Source organism: Aplysia californica, unplaced genomic scaffold, assembly GCF_000002075.1.
Source record: "Aplysia californica isolate F4 #8 unplaced genomic scaffold, AplCal3.0 scaffold00293, whole genome shotgun sequence".
NCBI lineage: Eukaryota > Metazoa > Mollusca > Gastropoda > Aplysiida > Aplysiidae > Aplysia > Aplysia californica.
Window position 1 is genome coordinate 18,654 of NW_004797563.1, and position 24,801 is coordinate 43,454.

At 39.5% G+C, this 24,801-nt stretch overlaps 1 protein-coding gene across 3 annotated transcripts; it reads left to right on the forward strand.

The window, feature by feature from the left end:
- Nucleotides 1-162: 162 nt before the first annotated feature.
- Nucleotides 163-24,801, forward strand: LOC101857888 (kelch domain-containing protein 2). 3 transcript variants are annotated; one of them, XM_035970600.1, is made up of 12 exons: nt 163-349; nt 8,784-8,887; nt 9,926-10,131; nt 12,352-12,422; nt 13,334-13,564; nt 15,969-16,056; nt 17,716-17,790; nt 18,084-18,223; nt 19,729-19,841; nt 20,626-20,786; nt 21,748-21,800; nt 22,936-24,801. In XM_035970600.1, the coding sequence occupies exons 3-12, from the start codon at nt 9,979-9,981 to the stop codon at nt 23,186-23,188; spliced, it is 1,338 nt and encodes a 445-aa protein (XP_035826493.1). In that variant the 5' UTR covers nt 163-349; nt 8,784-8,887; nt 9,926-9,978; the 3' UTR covers nt 23,189-24,801. The 3 variants fall into 3 exon arrangements, with proteins under 3 accessions (XP_035826493.1, XP_005101714.1, XP_005101715.1); XM_005101657.3 differs by lacking the exon at nt 8,784-8,887; XM_005101658.3 differs by lacking the exon at nt 8,784-8,887 and having other exon boundaries at nt 163-266.

Here is a 24,801-nt window from a genome sequence, read left to right on the forward strand (position 1 = left end):
CATTCTTTACCTTAAATTTTTTTTTTTATATCTCCATCAAACAGAAATGAATTCGATACTTGGACTTGGGAATTTAGTAAGCCTTATTAAGGAAGCAATTTTTTGGTGAGATATTTTGATCGAATAAAAGAATATACGTACACCAAAGGGAGACAAGTCTGCAAATAATATCAAAACGCTGCATTGTCAACAAAAACAGGAAATAAGTTTCAAGCTTTATAATAAAATTTAGTGACAAGACTAGATCTGGATCTAGTGACAGCAAGGTAGAAAAGAATATTCTCAAGTCCACTTTCAACTGATGCTGAGCCTTTTTTTTACACGGCCGTCCAATAAATATCGTATTGAGGTATTGTCAAAATTCTTTGAGGTCTGTTAGTTACTGTACTGTAGATACGCCACCGCCACCTCAAGTCAAGGCACTCAACTAGATTCTAGATTCTAGATCTAGATCTAGATCTAGATATATCTAGATCTAGACTCTAGACCGTGAGAATAGCGCAGGCGAGTCATTTTTTTGTTATTATTCTCACCCGGTGTGCGTTCACCGTGATAGCCTAGGCCTACTAGGCCGAAAGTGGCTATTCTCACCCGCCCGGAAGTTCTCGCAAGATCAACTCCTCCCCTCTTCTCTCTCTCTCTCTGTCTCTTTCTGAATGCTGTCTATCGGTGTGGACGATAAAATTGACCAAAACAAAGTTAAAAAATGATGTTAAAACACAAAAGTAAATTAATTTGGTTGTCTACAAAGATGCTACGGCTATTTAACTTTTCGAATCGAGCCGAACTACGCGGGTCGCCATTTTGTTTTGCCCGGAAATTCTCGCGCTACTCCTCTCTCTCTTTCTCTCTCTCTCCACTGCCCACAGACAAAATTGTACGCTTTTAGTAGGCTACAGTTGTAATGGAACGTTTGTTCACGGCACAGAATTCTACAATTTTTCTGTTTTATCACAGTGTAGAATTCTGTAGTTTAGGGTGAACGCAAAATTTGGTGAACGCGCACCGGGTGAAAATAGCCACAAGACTCGCCTGCACTATTCTCACTCCGGGTGAGAATAGAGGTGGCCTACTAGGCCAACCAGTGACGCCAGTGTATCGTTCACAGTGAACAAATGTTCCAGCGCTTTTGTGTTGAAAGCATGCAATTTTGTTTTGTGGGCAGTGAGGGAGAAAAGAGAGAGAGAGAGAGGGTAGAGAGAGAGAGAGAGGAGTAGCACGAGAACTTTCGGGCAAAACAAAATGCAGTGCTTCCACTCATCCCTATTTTTACAGAAATCCGTACTTTCTGCCAGTTCCGTACTTGTTCTTCCATCATTATCAACTCCCTCCGTAAAAACCTGTGACGGCGTTGGACTACTGAAATTCCGTAGCAAAAGATCCGTACTTGCCTTCGTATCGACATCGTCTAGTTCTAGAATCTAGTGTAAGTTACGGATATTTACGGTAATTCTCTCGGTAATAATATAAGTTAATGTTATAAGAAACCTGCCAGATTGCACGTTTCTTGCAAGGCCGTCGTTATTCGGACTCGAGTCTGAATAATATTTTTTTCATATTCAGACTCGAGTCCGAATAAAAAAAAATCTTATATTCGGACTCGAGTCCGAATATGAAAAAATGTTATTCGGACTCAGGTCCGGAAAAAAGGAAGTGTCTTCGTTCTATAGATTCTAACTAATATAACGTTCAGTGCTTCCAATTTTCCGCCATTTTTTAGTTTCCCCCACACTTTATCTGCCGATCCAATGCCCGCCGCCTCATTGATACGCCCCCCCCCCCCCCCCAACGTTTCCTACTTTCTTTGTTGTAGAAAAAGGTAAAATTGAAGATTAGCAGACCACCTGGCACCTGCATATTATGAGCTGTGGTTAAAAAAAAAGACCGATTCGTTCAAATACACAAGCCTGTGTCATTCGATTGTTTCCAAGAAAAAGTTGTATTGCTGTGTAGAGCTGAGCATACGGCAACTTTTGATTCCATAGACCAGCGCACAATTCATTACGTAGATCTACGTCAAGACTAGCTTATTTGTAATAATGATCAGTTGCCGGGGGGGAAAAGACTGACGCGTATACGACGTTCAAAGCCCGGACCGATAGTGCCCCCCCCCCCCCCCCACCACCCTCCCCGACACGCACACAGTCACACGTGTGCAGGCCGCCCATCCGACCCCGACACACGCTAACGAGCCATCTTTAATTGCTTCTGATGACCTCTTGACAAATAAACATTTATTAGAAGAGCTATAACTTTTCAGGCCGGCCTCAAATTCATCATAAGATTAAAACTCGGCTCCTGCACAAAACGCCTTTTTGCCCGAAGTGATCCCGGTCTCTACCCAGCCTGAGGCGAGTCACGAGTGAGGCAGGACAGGAAGCCAGATTCACGAGTCACAGGAAGTCGGAAGTGATGTCATGCTGGACAAGAATCAGAGTCCGAATAACATTTTTTCATATTCGGACTCGAGTCCGAATAATCACTTCGTTCCTGCAATCGGCCATTATTCCGCTATGCCCCATGCTTTCATTGCGGGCTTGTCGGCAGTACTTTTTTTTACCTGTGGATTGATCAAAATCTGGCAAACTTTTTGTGCCTATTTCCTCCTATCATTCACTCATTCCGTCTGTCTATCTTCGGATTGATGCAGTGGCTGGAAAATCTGCGCGTCGATCAAGTAAATTGACTTGTGATCTTAGACAGAAAACTACTGTCAGAAAGAAACTTTTTTACAAATTTGTCTAGATCTAGAGAAATGATCAATACAAAGATTCTATGGCACGGGAACGCGATTTATAAGGGCCGCGATGACAGAAATTTATGCTAAAACCAGCCTAAAACTACTTAAGTCAAGAATAATTCGAAGTGGTGTTCCGAGGTTGTGCGACATTCAGGTGTAAAATTTAAGGAAAATTAGGGTGCCGGGTAACTGTATTGTGAAGGTAATTTATTCATAAATTCCCCGGTTTGCCTTCTATCAATGGTGCGATGACAAATTTAATTGAATTATAGTAGCAATGGAAGGGGGAACCTGCTAAAATTTTAAACATTGCCATCAATGGAAATATATTATGATGTAGATCTTGGTGAAGAAATCGAACAAGAAAAAACGTTGGTGAAAAAATAGATGTGGTTTGCAGGAAATCTCTTCAAACAGGCTCCCAAATGCCATTTTCAACCCTCTAAAAGCATTAAATTTCAATTTCTTCAGGGGCTTCGTCCCCTCAGCCCCCACCGGGATGTTGTCCCTGGACCCTGCTGGGAGCCTCTGCAGCCCCCAGACCCCCTGCAGAATTTTCCTTACCTTTAAGCTTCAGCTGCTGGAAGCACTGAAAATGGCGACCTGCGTAGTTCGGCTTCGAAAAGTGAAATAGCCGTAGCATCTTTGTAGACGATCAAATTAATTTACTTTTATGTTTTAACATCTTTTTTTTATCTTTGTATTTGTCTTTTGATTGTCCACACCAATAGAGTCATCGTAGACAGTATGTATTCAGAAAGAGAGAGAGAGAGAGGAGGAATAGATCTTGCGAGAACTTTCGGGCAAAACAAAATGGAGACCGCATAGTTCGGCTCGATTTGAAAAATCAAATGGCCATAGAATCTTTGTAGACGACCAAATTAGCTTACAATTTATGTGCTATAATGTCTTTATTTCTTTGCTTTTGGTCCATTTGATCATCCACACCGATAGACAGTATTCTGAAATTAGGAAAAACCGGTCTTGTTTCACACCGGGTGAGACTAGCCAATGCTGGCAAGTCTCACCCGGGGTGAGAGGTTGATCGTATTTTTATTCTCACCCGGGGTGAGGATAGCCACTTCCCTGTAGATAACATGGATTCTTGTGTGGAGCGTGAGTCGTGAGTCGAGTTTAGCCTGCCCTACGTCTTCAGTAGGCTGTAGGCTGACATCTACTAGCTCTATATTACACGTTGTTAGTTGTTAGAATCTATAGTCGTAGGTAGAAGGACTACGCAGCAACTGGTCTAAAAATATAGGACATCACCTTTTCCACTGCACCGCCCTAAATGACATCAGAGCTACATTTCTCCCTCCGAGACCTAACTTTGACAACACACTCTACGGAACAGTACAGCAACTGCAGCAAACCTGCACTTATAATCACTACATGGCATTGGACAGGACATAAGGGCGAGAGTCCAGATGTTGCTGGATCGATAACAGCAACAACAAAAGTAAGCCGGTTTTAGTCAGTGATGACAGTGACATAAATATATTTAATATTTTGGCCTGCTTCAAGCGTTCCGTCCCATGAGATGAATGAAAACGAAGCTGTGATCCTTGACCGATCGACCATCCAGTGTAAGGGAAAATGACGAACTCTCAATTATGGAACAGAGCATTAGGATTAGGATATAATGTGACAAAAATGTATACGCCTTCCAAGATGTTTCAATTGCCCTATCTCACGTCCGGGGGATACTTGGGTACAACTTTGTGTTAGCGCATGACGCCCCGTGATAGTGATGCGAGTGTAAACAAAAGTTCCAGCGCTCTCGGGTTGAAAGCGTGCAATTTTGTCTGCGGGCAGTGTGTGTGTGTGTGAGATAGAGAGAGAGGGGGGGGGGGAGAGAGAGAGAGAAGGTTGGGGGGAGGGGGGGAGAAAGAGAGAGGGAGAGGGGGGGGGGGGGCAGAAAGAGGGAGGGAGAGACGGACACAGACAGAGACAGAGAAAAATAGAGAGAGAAGGGGAGGGGGGGAGAGAAAGAGAGAGATGGAAAGAGAAAGGGGAGAGACAGAAAGAGAGAGAGAGAGGGGATTTGTTATTATAAAATAAGAATAATTGATTCCCGTCATTTTCTCTCTGCGTCAGTTCCCAGGCTGACCCAGTGCACACAGCGGTTATAGAGCGCCCATTTAGTTTCGGCTGGCGCGAGGCAAGCAAGCCCGCGCTTCCCCAGGTCACGGGGTCATTTACCTGCGCCGCCGGGGATTTCCCTAATCAGCCGAACACCGGCAGCGCTCTTGTATTTTTTGCAAAGTTTACCAGCACAGTGAGCCAAAGCTAATGTAAGATGAATATTTTAATAAAGACCACGTAAATATTCAACATATTAAGGAAGAAAATGAAGAAATCGGAAGAACATGGTACATTACACTTAAAAGCTGTAAAGTTCTCAAAAAGGGGACTTAATTTGATAAATGTGTCATGGGTAATCAATTATAAACATCGATTTAAATATGATTGCCCCCAACGAATTCAATCAAATTTGCACACAGGACTGAGAACATAATGAAATTTGTACTGACAAAGGGGCATATGCACGAAGTTTCTGGATCCGTAATTATTCAGGTTTGAAGTTGATTTTTGCAATACTCTTGCTTTGCGACCTTGTTTTTTCATAGCGATATCCACGATACATGTAACTACAGGACAGATCTTTTCTTGCCGATACACTTATGAAAACACAACCTAAACACAAAATACAAAAAGAACACAATATTGCTGGAGTGGAGGAATTATCTCATTTTTCCGCGGTAAGCTTTCATCTTTTGATTTGTGATGCACACGACAGAGTAGCTCAGGGTGGGTTTGGACGTGTTGTGACTGCATGATTGTTTTGACGTGTTTTTCTTTGTCTGTTATTGCTGCTACTCGTTTTTCCAGCTTGGCCACGGTTGCATGAATGAGATCACCCCCTTGCTCACCATGGAAGGCCATTCCAAACCCACATTTTTGTATTCAAGGAACGCAGTGTTTCTCAAGGATGTGTTGTTTGGGGATGACCTTTTCTTTTGATTGATTATGATTGAGTAGCACGTGTTTTACGGCACTATCGACTCAAGACCTTTTATTTGCCAAATATGTTTCTGAATAAAGACATATATCGTGTGATGCATGACTTTGAAGGTGTCTTTTACGTGAACAAATTTCTCTCTCAGAACAATTAATGCGGTGTCTATTATGCTTTGATTTCGTGTACATGCAACTGTTCCTTTTGTTAAAAATGATGCTAGCTGTCTGTACACATGGGCTGTGGCAGTGGTTTCCTATAAATGAACGGCTGTGGTAGGCCAGTGGTGTGATATTGTGTTGTTTGAGGATGTTATCAAATTCAGAGCAGGCAGGACTTGACCTTGGAATAAGCTCCTCAAACTCTAACTCTGACAGCTGATCATGTACACTAGAACCCTTCCTCTCAAATCTCTCTGCTTCTCGTGGATTATCCGACAAAATCTGACAGCCCTGTAACAATTGAATGTCCTCCTTGTTTTTTTCCAGCCCTCTTTCATTTTTTTGCCGTAGATATGCACATTTTGTCCTATTCCAGGCGTGCAATTCTCCATAGATTGATGGACCAGCTGTACATCTATATCATGTGCCAGCTGTACATCTATATCATTTGCAGCCTCCTCAAGAAGGCGATGATGTTTGAGCACAATGCCCACCATATGACCATGTTGAGTGTGGCACTCCATGACAAAAATATTGTTAAAAATGACAACGAAAATCAGATGTAGTAGAGGCAAGAAAACTAAAAACAGCAAGGATGAATGTTCAGAGTGGTGGGTTGATATTTTTAAAAAATCACAGAAAATCATAGAATAACTTCGTGCATTTGAAACTTGCACATGTAAATGAAAATTGTCACCACAGTTGATACATGAATTTCTGTTTAAATCGTTGGGGGCCGGATTGAAATATCTAAATCCAAACTGAAAAAGTTCTAAACATTGAAGATGCCAGTTTGAAAATCACAGACTTACTTAAATCCCTTGTAAAACTGATATAATCGGACTTACAAGAAAACAAGTTATACCGGCCTACAGGTCAAACATAGCACGTTACAATGAAATCTCAATCGGCCTTGTAGCATTTATAGTTTCAGAGTTAAGAGGCTTTCAATTCGCACTAAAACGCCATATTTACTACTGCCCCGGCACAGGAGGAGTGGCGCTGCGGTAACCCCAATTAACCCCTCTGACAAGTGATTTATGACAACGCGCTGGGCTGTCGGGCGGGGCGGGCAGGGTGGTGAGGATGGTCGGGGAGGAACCGGGGAAGGAAAACTAAGTGAGCGGTCTGGACGGTATTTTATCCGCCGTGTGCAATACAGTCATTATTGTACACATATAACCAGTCCCGTCTTCCGAGTCCCACCTTCTGTTTCCCATCTCTCACCTCTTGTTTCCCATGTACCGTATCCAATTTTCCAAATATATCCCATATCCCGACTTAAATTTGTAAGGGCGCCTTGAAGCTGGCCAAAATATTAAATAAACGTCACTGTCGTCACTGACTAAAACCAGCTGACTTAAACCGGCAGTGGGCGCTCCCCCTAAACGAAGCTTGAGTGCCGTGAACATAGCCTCAACAGCGCCTGCAAACTGCATTCAGGGCGCTGTGAACGTAGCCACTGCGATACTAATAATGTCAAGTCCTAAGCCAACACAAACGGATAGCTAGAGAATGACAACTAAACGCTATTGGATTATATATATATATATTAATAGTAACAGCAATCTTGTTTGACGTCATTCAAGGATTCCCACTTTGTCAGTCATGGGGGCAACACGACCATACGACGGCAGCCTGCTGACTGGGATTATTTTCTTTGTAACTTGCAGCACCCTGCTTCTGCCCAGATTGATTCTGATGCTGTACACTACGTAATCTGAGAAGAGAAAAGACTACGAGTAGGCCTACGTACAAAAGCATGTTCAAACAAAGTTTAACGAGGCAGTGCAAATGATTGACCGTTTTGATCCGGATCGTTTCTTCTAAGGTTTTGTAAGCACAAGAAAGTAAGCACTTACAAGGGATTAGACTCAATAGGACGCTGAACTGCAAATGGAGTAGATCTAATAGGAGACTGCAAGCTTTGCAAATAAATACTGTGAGGTGCAAAAGCAGTATACTAGGACTAGGGGGAACCACTAGGAAAGACTCAAAGAGAGAAGCTTGGAAACCGCGCTCCATGCAAAATCATCTCTAGCCTAGGCCTAGATCTATAGAATCACGATCAGAAAACGCGGCGGGCATCCTCCTTGCGAGATCAAACAAGATGGCTGTTACTATAAATATCAGCCAATGGCGTTTAGTTTTCGTTCTCTTGCTATCTGCTTGTTAAGCCAACACACAGACATACCGGTAGTCAACTTGTGGTTGTTAGCATACTAAAGCAAGCGATGAAATAATTTAAAATTAAAATAAATGGCAATGGTAGAAATTGTATGAATTATATTGAATCTAGATTGTGATCTTACTTTAGGTCTACATCATACACTATAATGTATTCATTGTAGACCTGTTGTTGTTTTTATTTTTATTTTTGAAGTGACGATTTCTCCGAACGCTCGAGAAAATAAACTTGACCTCTATTTCTCCGAACGGTTTCCACTCTTGAGATTTTATGGTTATTTTTTTGCGAGAGTTCGGCGTCATCTTTCATTCTGCCTTTCTGCAAGGACTTTGAAGAAGCATTTTTTGCATCGAATTCAATTTCTAGAGTTACAGATTTTTAGATGTTTGAATATTCAGATACTTCAATTGTAGTTGGGGCAACGTTCCCGGACTATACTTCATTTGAAAATGCCTTCAAAAGGTAGATCTACTGCAAGAAAACAAGACTGCTCGACTTTGGCAGTAACCTGTTATGCATTTAGTTTAGTAACCTCTAAAGCAAAAAAAAAAGAAAAAAAGAATCTCTCCACGTTCTTTAATCTTAGACAAATTTTGACTTTGTTCTGTCGCAGTTTACACTAGATTTTGAAATATTTGATGTTTTTTGTTGGAACTTCTGTCGAAACTTTCCAAGACAGCCACCTTTGTTGAGGAGAAAAGTGGCTCTTACACACACAGTGTCCTTATGATGTAAAAAATATACAAGGGAGGAGGAAATGGAAAGTGGCTGTTTTGTAGGTGTGTTTGCTTTAATGTGGCCTTTAAAAGTTAAAATCAGGTTTGGCTGTATTGAAAGCCTAATGACATTATACTTTATTTTACATATATAATGTTTTTAAAAAATCGGAGGGGTTTCAGAATGGCCTGTCCGCCCCCCTATGTTCTCCTATATTTTGATATTTTGCAATTAGATTTGAGATTTCTAATAAACAGTCGATTAACGACAATTTTAGTGGTTAAATATGTGTTGCTCTTCTATTAGGTGTCTGTAGTTAACAAATAAATGAATGTCCAACTGTAGAATTTAGATCAGGTTTTATTCAAATATGGATTACCTTATTTAAACCGTTTGGAAAATGAAAGGGGAACTAATTAGGAATAGTTTACGATATTGTTCTCCCACTTAGCCCCTTTGTGATACAGGATTAGATCATGGTCTACCAGGCACAGTTTTGGATCCTCAGGGACAAAGAGCAGAGTAGTGTTAAGTTTAGTGGTCAATTGTCTTCATTTAATTATTAGACTTGATTTGTAAATACTACCAATAATCTCTAAAAAGAAAAGATTTCTTTGTACACAAAAAATATTGCTTTAATCTGAATCTGCAATAGTTTTCCGAAGTGCATCTGATAGAAGCAATATGGCGAATACAACCTATGATGAACAGTGTTCGTCATTATGGTCCACATGCTTCGCAAGACATGACTAACAGCATGTATGTCACCGCAGCATTTTTCTTCCTTCAACGTATGAGAAAAATATGATGAGCGACATATACACGTCATATAGGTCATAAAGGAATTGAATCTTGTCAGCGCTGCTCAAATTTAGACTACCTGTATGTTAAGTGTGAGCGAGGCATATGGTGTGTTTGCTACTCAGTGGAGGAGCTAGGCTGGCATGGCATATATGCTGCATTTGCCAGATGAATACTTAAATAGACTGTCAGGAAATGAGCTAAAAAATACTGTCAGGGCCTTTTCTCTTTTACTTGAAATGATGACATATATGTAATATGCAGCAAATGATTTGAAGTGAAATTTTACTTTTCAACAGTGAATGCATGCTGACCAACTGAAGACAAGCAGTTCACAGACTACTGAAGCCACATGGCTCTGACATCTTTACGGGCCTTGCCTGTGTGGCAGAAGGCCAGACAGGTGTCTGAGGAGCCAACTCCGCTTGACTTTTATTGTGAAGACAGATGTGGCCACAATGCTGTTTGTATCAAAGAAGAACTTCTTGTCTGGGGTGGCTACCATGTAAGTGGGATTTTTTTTTTGGTGGGAGGAGCAGGGGTGGGAGTGATGGACTTGTTTGCTCATGGAAACTTCTTTGTTTACCAGGAAAGGCAGAATAAAAGCAAAATTCTGGCTTATGATTGTAACTGAATAAGACAAGGCGCACAGGCAGTGGAATTTTAGTTGTAACGGGGGGTTCCCCACCGAGCGCCTTTTCACGTCAGGGTCACGGGGGTCAGCTGCCTGTCGCCTCTTTGTCTGGTTTGACTTGATTTTTCGTACTTTTCAACATACAGTTTTAGATTTATCCTTGTACTTATGGTAATTATCATTTAGTGCACCCAACACACGCATTTCTGCTCTTGAGACTCAAAAAAGAACGGACATTGTAACTTATCTGGTTATTTTGTTAGACGCGCTGAAGTCGGCAATGCTAAATTGTAAAATGTTTTTGACAAGTGTGAATGAAAAGAAATCAATGTAGAAAAATTGGCACGACAAAAACTGTCGAACTTTTGGAACATGACCCCGACATACATTGGTGCATATACTAAAAAAATATGGTATCTGCACGTATAATAGGAATCTCTAATTTTGCAACTTTATCCATCTGGTACAAAATTCGCTATGAAGTAATTCCTCCAAATACAACTTTATGTGTCTAATATAATCATGAATATTCGCATATTTTCTCTAAAGTTTTGCAAAATTACCTTGATTTTAGTGCCAGAATACATCTACACTGTAATAAACAAACAGTATCTTTTACACTCCATAAATTCCTTATTTTTCTTAAAACGCTAAGTCTAGGTTTTGTAAGTTGACTGAACAACAGGGATGACTTCTTGTAATTGTGTATAAGAATAATGTCTAGCTTTTCAGTGACACTGAATCAGCACCAGACTTTTCCAGCTTTTATTTTTGTTGCTATGTCCATTTGAATTAACTGACAATGTTCTGATTTCTTTACATTCATAAGTATCACGCATGTGTCCGACACAAAAACTAAGAATGAATGTGTTAGCTGTCATTATTTTTATTCCATACAAGAAGTGCATCTCTACCCATGTATTAACACAGGTTTGTGTTTTTAAAAAATCGCATAATATATCTTTCTTAGTTGTATGCAGGCTGCCACAGACACAGCATGATTCATGAACGAACGCAGAGTAACTGTCTCTTGTTTAATGGTAGAACAACAGCTAACGTTGAGTGTCTTTCGTTAAAAAGTGCAGATGTGCATTTTTCTTCTCTTATAACTCGACTATTTATTACTACACGCGCAGACGTAAGATTTCTCATGGTAAAAGACATGATATTTGTAGTCAATTAACACAGGTTTTGGAGAGATCTGTCGTGCCTTTTTTAAATAAACAATCATTTATTCATAAGTATGTGACTAAAATGGGACAAATTGGGTACTCTACAAACACTTGTCTAGAACAAAAACTAAAGCACAGAAATTAACCATTCAAACGCAAAATAAATCTCAAGACATTGAACTTTTAGTACATTCGCGTAATGGTTTGCTATGTTATATCATTTCAAACGTAGACAAAAATGCGAACTTCTTAACCGACACTAGCAAGTCACTTCAGGGCTCATTAACCGCGTGACCCAGAGCCAGGGAACTCCGGCGGGCTGCTGAGTCACACTAACTAAAGGTAATAGAATCGGGCAAAAAGTGAAGCCGTGAAGAGCGATTGTAATGATAATAATGATGATGATGAACTATGAAAGTTTGGTATTGTACAGAGATGCAAGTCTGGCAGACACATGACTCACATGACGAGAATTGTAGAAGTAATGTGGTTAAATTGTGGGTTTGTTTGTATATAAAATCTTTTAAAAAATAATTTTAAAAGAAATACTGTACATCTCAGTTGTGATGGTTGTGTGACACTAACAATCCCTTGTCAGGATTATTGTGGATATAAATTTTTTAAAAACTTGCAAAATAAGTCCAAATAAGTCCCGGGGTTCTTGAGTCTGGGAAAAGTTGGGTGTTAGGTAAAAAGGAGTCTTGGCCTTATTGGAGTAGGGAGCAACTGACTACAGGCAGAAAAAAAATCTCCTTTTCCTTTATCAGATTTACAGAAGAGACCCTTGTGAGAAAGGTATATAATGAAGGCTAGCAGCTCCGACTGTGTAATGACTTTGTCTAATCATACCTTTAAATTTATCCACTTTTGGGCTTGCTTTTCATTGTTTGATTCTATGCTTTTGTGTTTTTATTCTAAGGAGCGGTCTATCGGGTCCATGTATTGTGAAAAAAAGATTCTGTGGAGTTTCAATTTGGATTTGGATTCATGGTAAGTGTTGTCCATCATTTAGGTATTTACCATGTCACCTACATGCAGCATATCTTGTCGTTTTCTCCATAGCTTATCACAATTCTGCTACTAATGAAAAGATCTCCTTCTCTTCCTTTGTGAAAAGGCCTGTGCCTTTGTTTCTCATTGCCAGATGTTAAAAGAAAAGTCTATTGTTGTTTGCTTGTGCTCATGCTGTTCTTATGATAAGAAGGTAAAAAATACTGAGACTGCTCACAAGAGGAGTGTAAATGAAGTTCTTTGTTGCTTTGTGTGACTTATTTGTCTTTGCAGGAAGAAGTCCACACTTTTGGTTGCTTTTTGTTTTGTTTGTTTTATATCCTGCTCGAAATCACTGACTACAATAGGGGAAGGGGAAATGGAAATGAAGAGAGACAAGATTCAAAATTTAATGTAATGTTTGTCTGGGCATTTATTTTCCTATGTTGTGTTGTACCCCCGTTTGAATGATTTCACTTCTTGCTGGTTTGTAGTGGCTTAAAAAAAAAATCTCCATCTTCGAGAGGGGGGGGGGGATGTGTTATAGTTGTATTCTCTATCATGTCTCGTGTTCTGTACATGAAGTAGGTGATCAATTGACACAAGAGTGTGGTCTGCTTTTCCTCTATTTTTCAAGTTACACTTTTCTGTATCTGGTGAAATGTATCTATTCTTTGACCAATTTCGGCTAATGTACATTTCACCAAAACAGCAGGGCATAAGCCATTGCCTGTCGTAGAAAGAATTAGTTTTATTTTCATTTAGGGAAAAGCTTTTATTCTTTGTCTCCATTTTTCTCTTGTGCAATACTGATGCAAGCTGCCTTCTAAATGATTTTGATTGTATTGATTTGGATAATTACAGAAGCAAAGATGTTACCCGTCTCTCTTTGCATCGTTGCATCCTCTTAGGTATAGAGTCACTACATATGGAAAGGGCCCAGAGTTTCGATCTGGGGCATGCAGTGCTTTGATATGGCCCCGCTGGTACATCATGTGTGGTCACACTTACGACGGGGATGTCAATGATGTGCATGCCTTGAATCTGATTACTCTGCGCTGGGAGAAAATACAAGTTCCTACAAGAGGTGTAAAAGCTATCGCTCCTCGAGACAAGGCCACAGCCTGGGCTCATGAAAATAGGTGAGTTGATTGGCTTCAGGTTCATGTTCTTGCAGGTAAAAAAAAAGGGATTTGAATCAACCCCCCCCCCCCTCTCCATAACCCCTCAAACCGACAGTCAGATAAGGACTTGCCAATTGCATAATTACTTATTTGTGCTTGGCCATCTCTGTATGCTTGTGGCCTGAGCAACCATCATGAAAATTTTCTTTATCATTTTTTTGTTTTTTTACCTACAAGTCATCGCCAACAAATTTGCAGGAACTTCTCAGCCTTTTGGCCCGATAGACTGCCTCGGCAAGACTGATGTCATCCTTGAACTTGCTGTAGGCTCATCCCCATCTTCCCCTGTCATCAACATTGACAGCACTAAACTGAAAAATGTCAAGCACCTCAAATATCTTGGAAGCGTTATCTCATCTGATTTCTCTCTTGACAAGGAACCAGCTGCTTGCAACATAAAGGCCTGCCAAGCACTTGGTCACCCCCTCACCCATGTAATGAGCAACCAAAACATCCAGCTTCCTGCCAAGATGAAAGTTTGTTGTTCTCACAAGACTTTTATTTAGCTATGAGACATGGACAGTATGCAGGAGACACACCAGGCAACTTAAGAAGTTTCAGGCTGAGTTCCTGCGGTCGGTCTCGGGTTCAGTTAAGCGTTGAGACGTGGTGATGAACCTATAAGTGCTCAATGGTGAGGGCTGATGAGCGCTGAGGCCATAATCATCAAAGTCCATCTCAGATGCATGGGCCATGTCATCCACATGGACACTGAGAGAATGCCACACCACATCTTCTACAGAGAGCCTCAGAATTCTCGGCTGGCTCAAAAAGAGATACAGACTTTGACAAAGAGCACTTAAATTCTGCAGTATTGCTCCAGAAGTTCTTGAACTCTGTGCTAAAGACACAACTGCTTGGCGCTCACAGACCAACAGAACACAGAACAACTATGAATCACCTCGGCGTGACCATCTCACCGTTGCTCGGGGGGCATGTAAAAGCCTCCATCCAAGCCTCAGCCACCTTCTCATGCCCTCAGTGTCCGTTGGCATGCTCATCAGCCACACTTGAGCCCTCTACAAGAATAGAAAAAATTGTGCCTGAATGACATCTGATTGATGGTCTAGTAACTAACACTACCACTGCTTGAGTTGTTGTTTACGTATGTTTATGAACTTTAATACATTTTTGTGCCAAAAGAGAGTCCAAGAAAATTCTCATACCTCACAGTAACTGTGCTTAATAATTGTCAAAGATGCTCCTCATGATGCAGTTAGTGCACCCACTGTCTCAACAAGTGCATATAATGATGCCTCAAGTGCACCTAGTGACATCATAAATGCATCTAATGACGCGGCCGTGTGGAGGGGCTACTGCTCTGTCTTGCAACAAAACCCCCCAAAAACCAGTCCTACTAACTGCCGTCCGGAGCCGTCTGTAGACTTATTAAAAAAATTATTTTGCCTTACGATTTTTTAAAGTAATTTTTTGTTTGTTAACAAAACTGGCCTAAAATAATAAAACTGGACAGAACTGACATTTTGGTGAGGTCTGTTGATTTGTTATGAACCGGAAGTTGGACGAAGCAGACCAACAATCTCTTTTTTGTTTGATCTCTGATCGTTTATTTTTCGTTTCGCAGTGTAGAAATTATAGCCCGTGCCTATGTTTTTGTGCTCTCTCCCAACCTGCCATCCCCCCTTTATTTCTCACACCTCCCAGATGTACAGTAAAAGGGGTAGATCTACTAACTAAAGACAGCGTAGGTTTTGTGAATGTAGGTGGTTTGCACATAACAGGCTTCAGCTTCTGTAAGAGATGACGGCCTCCGGACGGCTCCAGGCAGCTCCGGGCGGCAATTAGTAGGACCCCGAAAAAAGCCACTGTCTTCTACCGCCTTTTCTCTACTATGAAGCCCTTTAGTATTGGGCATTTGATAAGAAATCACGGTACACTTGATGCTTTTTCTGATTCAAGCCTGTACTCATGAATAATAATATGGTGAAAGACTGTTGTGAGGTTTGTATGACTTATTCAATAATTGTACATTGTTGTTTTCCTTGAAAAGTAAGCTGATATTGTTTTTACACCACATGTGGGAGGTCATTTATTTTGTGTAAATTGAGGGTCAGTTTACTTTTATTGTTTTAAAGGATAAGCTTATCACTCGTAACTTTTGTCTGTTTCCAGCTACATTCAATATTTATTATAATTTTAATCTTTGAATTCCAGGGTTGCCCTTGGGAAGACTGGGTAAAGTTTCAACTCCATATTGCTTACTTGACTTTTGTACTGAAAGCTGTCTCTAAATCCATTTCGATGGCATGTCAGTTTTACTGTCTGTTTGACCGTTGTTTGCAAAAACTTATTTCTTGATAAATGTTTTGTTCCATTTCTCCTGTTTTATCTTTCTTTTCAGCCGAATATATATCTTTGGTGGTTATGGCATGAAACCATATGCTTTCATGTGGAGTGGAGAGGAAGATAAATATACCCTTGAAGTAGAGGTATGTTGGTTCTTTGATTTACGATATTGTTTGACTTTTGAACTGTTTTCAGTCTTTTAAAAGGAGTATATGACAGAAAATCTATTTGGAAAGCAAGGCATCTCTTGGAAATGCACTTATCACATTTTATTTATAACACTTGATGGTTTTATTAATACTCTAAAAAACAGTATTCATTCGTCTCCTGCTCAAATGTTCCAGATATCAGCCTTTCCCTCCGCAAGCTAACAAAACTATCCTGTACAAAAATGACTCAACAACAAATTAAACTGAATGACAATCTGCTGTCTGTTTTTCTTTTGTGTTTTCTTCTTCTTTTTTTTTCTTTCTTTTTTAATTGACACATCCATTTAGTTTATTGTTTATTTGTATGTGTGATTGTGTATGTGTGTATATGTTTTACAGTGTGTGTGTGTGCACACATGTGTATATTATGTGTATGAAAGAAAGAAAGAGAAAGGAAGAGATTTTGCTGTTTGTACACATATATCCTCAGCTAGGATGTCTTATTTTTATTGTTAAAGCGAACTGGTATTTAATTCTCACTGTCAGCTGCTGCGTTAAATATTTCTCTAAAGGATGATAAACTTCTTTCATATCTTATCTTATCTTATCTTATCTATTCTTTCTATTCACTATTGCTGGGCACGGGGTAGAAAGGTGAATATCACCTGAGCTATTGAAACAAATGATGGTGACATGAATAAATTAACACTTTGCGGTGAAAATTATCAGTTATTCTGCGCCGGTCCAAGAAGTCGGTTGCAGTCGCTCTCCTGGCTGGGTGACCAGATGGGGTATTTTGTAGTGCAAAGTGTTAAGTCATAGGAGTTTGGTTTCTAAATGTTGGATGCTATCATATTACTCCTTCCAATTTGGTGACGCAAAAAATGCTGTAGACTTCTACCTCATCACCTATTTGATGGGTGTTGAACTCAAACCAACCAAGTCTGAGATTCAAAATTGATCAGTTAATGTTATGTTCCATATCGTGCGTAAGAACGAGGCAGGATGAGATTATATTTTCTGTTGCCTGAAAGAAAAGTGTTTCCTCACTAGGCTGCTCTGTGACATTACTCAAATTCACTTGATGTGATTGTTTTTATTGGAGGTGGTTATTAGTTGAGATTTTGACATAGTCTGAATTCTGAATGTTAATATTCAACTCACAGTTATTAATTACTTCAGTTGATTGGAGCCTTTAAAGAAATTTTATTAAATTTCCGGTTTACATCACAGTATCATGGTAATTTTTTGCAAGATTCATTATAAGTAGAGTCAAATTTGTCTAAGACAGCCACCTGTTATCGAGGAAAAAAGTGTCTGTCCTATACAGGTGGATGTATTGGACAGTGTCATTGACACTTTGCCATCATATTTTGGGGAAAATCCAAAGAAACTGGGTGGTAAACATCGCCTATCAGTGAGATGAGGCGGCAAAGTGTTAAACTGTTTAAAGATTGCAAAGTGGAAAGTGCGAAATGGTCGTTTGTTTAGGTGATTGTCATGGGCTGGTGGGGGTAAGAGCAGGTTTGACTCTGTATGTGTAGTAACAAACCGTGTCAACTTTTTGTGCGAAATGTAGAAGTTTTTTCAAAAACAAACTATTACATTAGGCTGTTAAAATGGTTTTTTAATGTTTTTTGTTTAATTTTCCAGTTTGGAAGAGGTTGGAATGATCAAATTGTGTACTTGGATGTGGAGAAAAAGTGCTGGGTGCGGCCGCAATGCCAGGTATTTAATTGCTTTCTTGTATCCCTTCAAATAATCTGCCTTTATTTTTAATAACACTTATGCATAACCATCAGTTTTGAATACACATGCTTTTTCATGATTTGCAGAATTTGCGCTTAAAGAATGTTTTAGCTTGCACTTTTCTAAAATTGTTTTTATAGTTTTTTATAGTTTGGATCAGTTCTAGAGTTGCTGAAGACCATTTACAATTGCTTTGTATTGTTTTGTTTTTTATCTTAATGACTATTCTGGAAAAAATAAAGACTATTTTTTTTCATCCTTTTGAATTGCAGGGGCCAAAGCCAAAAAGCCGAGCGGCACATGCGACCATCTACGTGGAGGGGGATGTGTATTTATTTGGTGGTCGCCACCAGTCAGAGAGGATGAATGACTTGCATCGGTTCAATGTGGAGTCTCATCGATGGAGTGGCACGTGAGTACGGTTGTCTTATGAAAACTCAGGTTATAATGGGACCAGTGACAATGTGTCTCTTACAGTACCTGTTCAAAAGGTTGAAAAAGTAGTTAGTGGCTTTGAAACTTTTGGTGTTGGTTTTAGAATAAAGTATCCTTCAAGTATCACAAATTGTTCTTTTGCTGCCAATGGCTGATGGAAATAGATATTTTTGTTGTCTGTCATGTATAGATTGAGTGTGGTTATGCTCTGGGCAAGTACAGTTGAACCTGTACTAACGGTCACTTGTATTAGAGTCACCTGTACAAAAGGTCACTTCCCATATCCTCCCTTACATAATTTTTCACATCATAATGATACTGAGTGTGACAGCCACCTGTTTAAGATTACCAATTTTCTCCTCGACAATTGGAGGCCATCTTACATCGTTTTGACTGTAAACAAACCTTTGGCATTCTTGATGCCATTTGCCTTTGCTTTTGTAACTGGATTATGGCTGGTAAAAGAGCTAGCTAGCGATTGATTGACAACTGGATCGATACCTTTTGCAGTAGTGGTGTGTGAGTACAATATTTTGGACTTGAGTGAGTCAAGAGTCCACGTAATAATGAAATACTGTTGTTGAATACTCTAGTACTTGAATCATGAGCACATTTTGACTACGCTATTTGCTTTCATTATGTTATTTGCCGATGCCAATACTAAATTTTGCCACCTCCATCAATCCTTTCTGTCCCTCCTTACGGTCCCTCCTTACTATCTGCAAATATATGCACACACTTGCGTAACAAAAGTAAAAATGTTCACAAGTAATGCAGAGAGGAAAAACGCAAATAGATAAAGTGAAGAAAGAAAAACGTTATTAAAAGAGTAATATAAAGTAAAGGAAAGATTCATTTGAAAGTAATTAAATTAAGAAAGAATGGTGACAGGTTAGAAAAGGAGAGTGCACAGGTATTAATCTCACACAAGTTATGCTTAAATCAGGAAGCAACTTTTGTGGTTTTTGACTGGGGTGAGCACTCGAGTTTTGAACACAACTAGGGGATGGGGTGGACTGAAGTACTGATTCACCCTTAGTTTGAAGTGCCTTTTGTGAGAAGGTGATTAGTAAAGACACAGCTGGCAGAAACATGGACTTTCCTTTTTGAGAGTCTTCTGTGAGTGCATAACAGAATAATGGAATGCTGTTTCACTACAGTCCCCTGAATAATCACAATTTGGATACAGGGTGTTTAGATGTCCATCAAAGACGTTGGGTTGGGTCGGGTCAGTGAGTTTGGAAAAGGAACAATGATCTAAAGAGAGTGGGAAAGCCAAAGAGGGAGAGGAGAAGAAATAGAGAGGAAGGAGGGGAGTTTGCTCAAACAAATCGTTCATTACTCTTGTACTTTTTTTTTTTTTTTTGGTCGTCGGCCATCACAGCTGTTTCACATGACCAAGATGTCTTTCTTCTTTTATCTGTACTTGTACGTATTTAATGAGCTGTAACAATTTTTTCCCCTCTTTGTCCCCCCAACCAGGCTATGTTGCTTAGGTACATTACCTGAGGGCAGGACTTGGCATACGCTGTCTCGTGCCTCGAAAACTGATCTGCTAATGTACGGCGGTTTCAACGTTGAACAGAAACCTTTAGGTGAGAATAATGTCACTGCTAAGTTGAGACAAAATAGGGTGTGAAGTTTTCAAGTTTTCAGCCTCTAAGACTGTTAAAGAGTTCCTGTATGTATTAATTTACATGCATATATATATAAATTTTTTTTGTTTTCTGATAAAGTGTACTCTTCAGATGTATCATACATAACAATGATATTTGGTCTTTCATTTTCTAATGATGAGCAATGCATCTGCAGAGAACAGTTCTTCTAAAGCAAAATAGAAGAAAAAAAGAGTTAAAATGGCTTGTGGCTTCTACAATGTTCTATTAGACAAATTCTGTCTGAGAAGAATATGTCACATTTTGAGCATCTGGAAGCAATATTTCCACTTGTGGATGTGCACAATATTGCTGGTCTCCCTCTTGGCCTCAGCATTTTTAAATAGAGAAGCCTTATAATATGACTAGCTGCCCTCTGTGACCGTTGCTCTCCAAGTAGATCTATTAAGAGCAAGACTCTCCCGTTTCAAGTGATTAATGTTGAAGTCCTTCAGAGACATTTTCAGGGTGAGCACAGGTCAAAATATAATACCGTCTTCGAGATTCTTAAATCAAGCATTCAGACGGCATGGCTAGCTCAGCTAAGTTGAGTCTTTTCAATCTTAGAAAACAGACTCTTGGCATTTGCCTTCTTGTTTACATCATCACCTTTAGGAGCCCCTGTCTTAGCAATGGGAAATAAACCTGTTATGACATGTTAGTTCTTTTAGATTTGTAATAATCATTTCTTTTGTTTTTGTACCTTGTACTGTTCTGGGCGTAGATGATGCCTGGTTGCTGAATATGGAGACGTTGTCTTGGAGTGTGCTTAGTCGCAGCACTGGCTTCCCCCGCCTGTGGCATACGGCCTCAACCAATCCGCACGGAGATGTCCTCATCTTTGGTGGCTGTGAGAATAACATCCTGGACGAGGAAACGTCAATGGTGGGTGCGAGATAAGAAGTTACTATAATTACAGTCAAAATTGTCCAAGACAACCACCCACTTTGGTCGAGGAGTAAAGTGTTTGTCTTAGACAAGTGGACATCTTGGTCAGTGTCATTATGATACAGCAAAAATGCGAGGGGGGAAGTTGGAAATGGTTTCCTGTATAGATAAAGTATAATACGGATAGGTCGAACACAGAGGACTTGAAATCATGCATCTGTTGAACTGTGCCTGCAGTCCTGTTGTTTTTTTTTTCTTCTTTATCTTTGTAAGATATCCCTCGAACTACGGATGCCTCGAACTACCGAGGCTGGTCCTGATGAATTTGAGCTATCCGTGTTATAATAATAAATAATAATAAATAAATAGCATTTGTATAGTGCATAACCCCGCTCGACAGCAAGCTCTATGCGCTTTACACTATATTATTACCCCAGCAGACCATAGAACACTCAGAAACATTCTCAGCTTCCCGGGAAGCATACAGTGCAAGCAGCTGATTAAGTGCTCAAACACTAACAAACTGACAAGATCTTTCACTGTCTATAGCTGGGTACCCATTCCCACCTGGGTGAAGTGAGGAAAACTCGTGTAAAGTGCCTTTCCCAAGGACACAACGTCGGGTCCCTTACAGGATTCGAACCCACAACCTTATATTGTAATTATCTTCGAGAGGTGGCAGATGGAGCAAGTTCAACAGTATTTTCATAGAAGATTTAGTGTCTTAGTTTATTGAGGGTATTCTTTTTCTAGGAGTACTTATCCGTATAAAATAATGATAATGAGGACATCAGGTCAATGCACTGATTATTATTTTTTTTAACTTCAGCGAAATTGATTTTTCTATAAGACATTCTTAAGTATTATGAATCACTCTTTTAGGATTACCTGTGATTAACTATTGGTTTGCTCAAGTTCTTGATCTTTTGTATAATGAGGTATCATATTTTCTCATCAGATTACTAGTCGGAAAGTTTTACTGTTGAGAACAAAACCTTTTTCATTGGAGAGGTATGTATTAATGTTTGTTCCTTTTCCAAATACATCAGAACTTTGCAGATATGTTACGACTTTCAAACATTTTATTTCTCATGTATGACTATATATATCAGCTTTTGTGTTTCAGTCTTGTGTTTAGGCTACTGAATTTAAAAGTTTTTATGGTTTTGAGCAACAGCTTTTAGCTGATATTTTTCTTTCTGATTTCAGTGAAGTAAACTTTATTGGAAAGGTCTCCTTTTTGTTTCAGATAGGTTTATTTTCTGTGAGGATGGCAGCCTTTTCTTAGATTTGGTTGCTTTTATGTTAAAATCAAGTAGGTGTAATCAAAGTGGGTTTCTTTTTGATAAACAAAAATCATTTCTTAAACAAACTGAAACTTTGGTCCTGTTCGCCGGTGTACATTTTTATCAAAAGGATTGGGGAAATATCTGTTCCTGTCCTTGTATTGGCGTCTGCTCGTCGTTATCTTTAGCTTCCCTTTGACAGGGTTTTTGAAATATTTTAGAATTTGCTTCTGGTTGTGTAACATCACTGTCACGAAAAAATATGACTCCCTGTTTTACATCATAAGTGAAACAAAAAAAGGGAACTGCCCTTTTTCCTTGTGACAGCACCGCTGTGAGATTACTTGAGGGCTTTTTGGTAGCTTTTCTTGTCTCTGAATATTGCATTATGAAAATTTCCCTCTCATCTTTTTTCTCTATTCAGTATTCTTTCAGGAATCCCTTCTGATATATGATTTCATTTCATTTTTAGAAATGATAGATAATAATCTTAATAATATTGAATCACTTTTAGATGGACTGGCGTCGGTCGCATAGTGGTTAGTCTACCGGACTCATAATCTTGAGATTGCGGGTCGAGGGTTCGAGCCTCAGCTCGGTCTGACGCTGTGTCCTTGGGAAAGGCACTTTACACGAATTTCCCGCTTGGCTTGGTCGTTTCGGAGACGGACGCTAAACTTGGATGTCCTGCCTTTAAAAAACCTTTAATGTTGATAGGGTCGGGTCGTTAGACCCATACCATTTCGCCGTTTACCATTTTTCACTTTTATGTGGTATATACTGCCCTATGAATGCTCATTGTGCTTTACGTGAACTATTTGAACATAATATTCCTTTCTGTTTCGTTTTTCCCTTTGAAGGCTGTGCCTGCACTGCATGTACACACAACGATCAGTCTTACGACCACAATGGGAATGTCTGCCCAGGCAGTTCCAGGAATGGCTGCAGGCGAAAGAGAAAGTATCGGAGGAGATGAAGCCGCCCATTTCGATGAGCAATGTGGTGTTGGGGCAGGGACCTTCTCTTTCACAACTCTCTATAGTGACAAAATCGGAGGCTCAGGGTCTCAATGACGACCAAGATTTTGCAAACTACTTGTTTCACGCTTTCTAATCCTGCCCTGGTCTTTTTAAGAATGTCGCTTTTGGAACACATGATATTTCAAATTTGGCTGAGAAAGTTGTGGAGCTTTGATGTGTGATTGCAGGCTGTGTGGATGCTCACGTTTTTTTTCCCTTATACTTGGAAATATTTTGACAAAGAGATATTATAAATGGTTTCCAGTCAGAAATGGTTGATGATTGTTTATGCTTGTGGATTTTGATAATTCATCTCATAAGTACCATATTGTGTGAAGTGAACAGAGATTGGTTTATACTTGTAGTGAAACTATTTCATAGTAAAGCTGTCCCCTCAAAATTATGCAAATTTAGATGGCCAAATTATGCCAAACAAATGCAAAATTATGCAAAAATGATGCAAGTTACCTTAACACCATTCACGACGTGTTTTGCACTTTTTCAACAAGAATTTTCATGTTTTAGATCTATTTACTGAAGAATTGAAAATAGAACATGTCAGTATCATTTATCAATAGTTTTTTGTGTATTTGGAAAGATACACATCAGTCAGAAAAAACAACAACCAAAAAATATAATCTCTGTAGCTTTCACTTTCAGCTGTATAGAGGGAAAAAAATGATTTTTACAAATATTGGAAAAAAAAAAAGACATCGGGACCTCTGATGTTGGCACATCACTAAAACCAGGGACACCTGTCGAACATGAAACATTAGCAGACACGAGAACAACTTTTGATTGATTGAAACGTGCTCAAGGAACAAAAGTCCATAACAAGGGAAATAACCAACTTGTCATTTAAACTTATTGTTCCGATTACTTCCCTTTAGTCACTTGGCGAGGCGTTAAAAATATTTTGTGAAACATTTTTAATTAAAAAACGTGAAAAAAACGCGGGGAATTCAAAATTATGCAAATGTTACGGAATTATGAGAAAAAAAGCGGCCGCACAATCGCATAATCCTACTGGGACAGGTAAAGGGCATGTGTTTGTTGAGGCCAAATTGGATAAAATGACATGCCTTTAGCTCTCTGCTGTGCTGCTGTGTAAGTGTAAGGAACCAGTCTTCAAAATAAAACCCTGATTTCTTTGACTCTTTGCCCACTAATTTCTTCCCAGTCAAAGATTCATTGTCACTCCTGAGGTCCTGGCTCTTTAGTAATTGTATGGTTTTGAAGGGGCATTTTTGTATATGACATACTTAACTATTTGGTATGTTGGTTGGTAAGGGAGAACCACTTCAATACTGAAGATTGATGTCTAAAACATGTTTTGGAAACTTGTAGTGTGGACTGTAAAGAAAAGCTCAAGATGAACAGTACCCTTCAAGACCTGCAGGCCATCCCCAAAAAAGCAGTTTGTTGTTTTTCTCAAATATTGAAAATGAATTAGATAATAGTTTTTGTCTTGCTTGCAGTATGGTACAAATGTTGTTAATTTTACGCTAAAACCTTTGCACTGGAGGTCCTCAAAGGGGAACTTTGACTTATGAGAGATGATGAATGATGAGGTTTTGTGTGCTGTACACAAAGTACAAATGTGTCTCAATGCAGTGGAATCGGGCGCTTGTCAATTTTTGGGCATGTGGAGTTATTGGTGTCATCTTACAGTTTGTTCATTTTTCTTCCTTTCAATTAAAAAAAAAA

Bases quoted from the DNA above. Each gene is read 5' to 3' on its own strand.
- LOC101857888 (XM_035970600.1), top strand. From the start codon at position 9,979: ATGGCTCTGACATCTTTACGGGCCTTGCCTGTGTGGCAGAAGGCCAGA. The intron at 16,057-17,715 runs GTATGTTGGTTC...TTAATTTTCCAG, and splicing joins AATATACCCTTGAAGTAGAG to TTTGGAAGAGGTTGGAATGA. The intron at 19,842-20,625 runs GTGAGAATAATG...TTCTGGGCGTAG, and splicing joins CGTTGAACAGAAACCTTTAG to ATGATGCCTGGTTGCTGAAT.